Source organism: Octopus bimaculoides, chromosome 12, assembly GCF_001194135.2.
Source record: "Octopus bimaculoides isolate UCB-OBI-ISO-001 chromosome 12, ASM119413v2, whole genome shotgun sequence".
NCBI classification, from domain to species: Eukaryota; Metazoa; Mollusca; class Cephalopoda; order Octopoda; family Octopodidae; genus Octopus; species Octopus bimaculoides.
In genome coordinates, this window is record NC_068992.1 from 50,934,807 (window position 1) to 50,936,164 (window position 1,358).

Below are 1,358 nucleotides of genomic sequence, written 5' to 3' on the forward strand. Positions count from 1 at the left end.
ATCTATATATACATCTATATATGCATACACACACACACACACACACATATATATATACATACATGTATGTATATATGTATATATATGTGTGTGTGTATTGCTACATCATCATATATCACCATATATCATCGGATAGGAATAAGCTTTGTAAACCTATTTACAGGCATATATTTAGTAAATATTAATTTAGCATCACACTGTAAATACACCCACAATCTTTCAACCCAAGATGAAATGAGTTACCAATTAGTTTCAGATTTCTTCAAGACACTCATGCGAACTCAAAGATCCACTTTAGTCAATCTCAGATTTTGCCATGATCTGTTCAATCTGGTGTGCTTTTAATCAGGTGTCAGACGACGTAGCATCCACCGAAAAGGGACCTTCGTCATGACAATTTCATTGTGTAGAATATTCTCAAATCTCTCACGGGTTATACTAATTGCAGTGGATATTTGATTTGTCAACCGTTTGTCATCCATAAGCATACTGTAAACAGGACCAATGTTTTTCTCGGAGGTGGCAGCTAGTTGCACGATGTCCAGACCTTGGGTCATCTTTGAAACTCTCTCTTCCCTCCCTAGTTCAGCTGCCCAATTTTGCACTGTTGATAAAGTTGGAGTATCATCCTCCAATTTGGCAAGCGTGTTAGTATGAATGTCCTTTGGAGCTAATGCCTTTTTCTGTGGGTGTTTGATAACACCACGATGCGAAATTTGATCCATTTTCAAAAGTAGTCGCTACCAATTACATTTGAAGTTTTCCTTGAAAAGTGAAATTCCAGCCTGCTTGGAAAGAAAGAGTTAGAAATGTCGACCCTAGTCGACCCTTGTCCATTCATTAGTTTTGTGGATTAAAATATGAAGTTGTTCAGTTTTAATAGAGCACTACTTAAGACTATTTGCTAAGATTACACATTTGTAGCTTATATTCAACAGTTCTCTGGTATAGTGAGTCGATTCTCTGACTAAAGTTTCGTTTCTGTTTCACGGTAACTTTCATGTATCTAGTTATGGACATGGGAAACATGTTCTATAATTTAAATTGCCTTTCCTGTACTTTTGTAGAATTATACCTAAATAACAAATCATTCCTATTAGATTCGAATTGCTTGAAGTGCCAACACTGGAAAATTTCATTACCCTTTTATTTCCCTTATGCTCGTGATAAACACAGAAAGGCATGATTATCACGCAATTCTATTTATTCTTGCAGATAATTTTGAGGCTTTCTTCCAATAGCAATTTTAAACTCCCGAGAGAAATTATTATCTCCTGGTAAACACAGACTACTACACAGTTTTGATTTCTAATCAATAACAATAGACATCATTTACATCAGCATTGTTGTTGAGAAGT

At 35.3% G+C, this 1,358-nt stretch overlaps 1 protein-coding gene across 1 annotated transcript; it reads right to left on the reverse strand.

Moving 5' to 3' along the window:
• Positions 1-341: 341 nt before the first annotated feature.
• Positions 342-725, reverse strand: LOC106874253 (uncharacterized). The gene has a single exon (XM_014921909.1). The coding sequence runs from the start codon at positions 723-725 to the stop codon at positions 342-344; it is 384 nt and encodes a 127-aa protein (XP_014777395.1).
• Between the last annotated feature and the right edge of the window lie 633 nt (positions 726-1,358).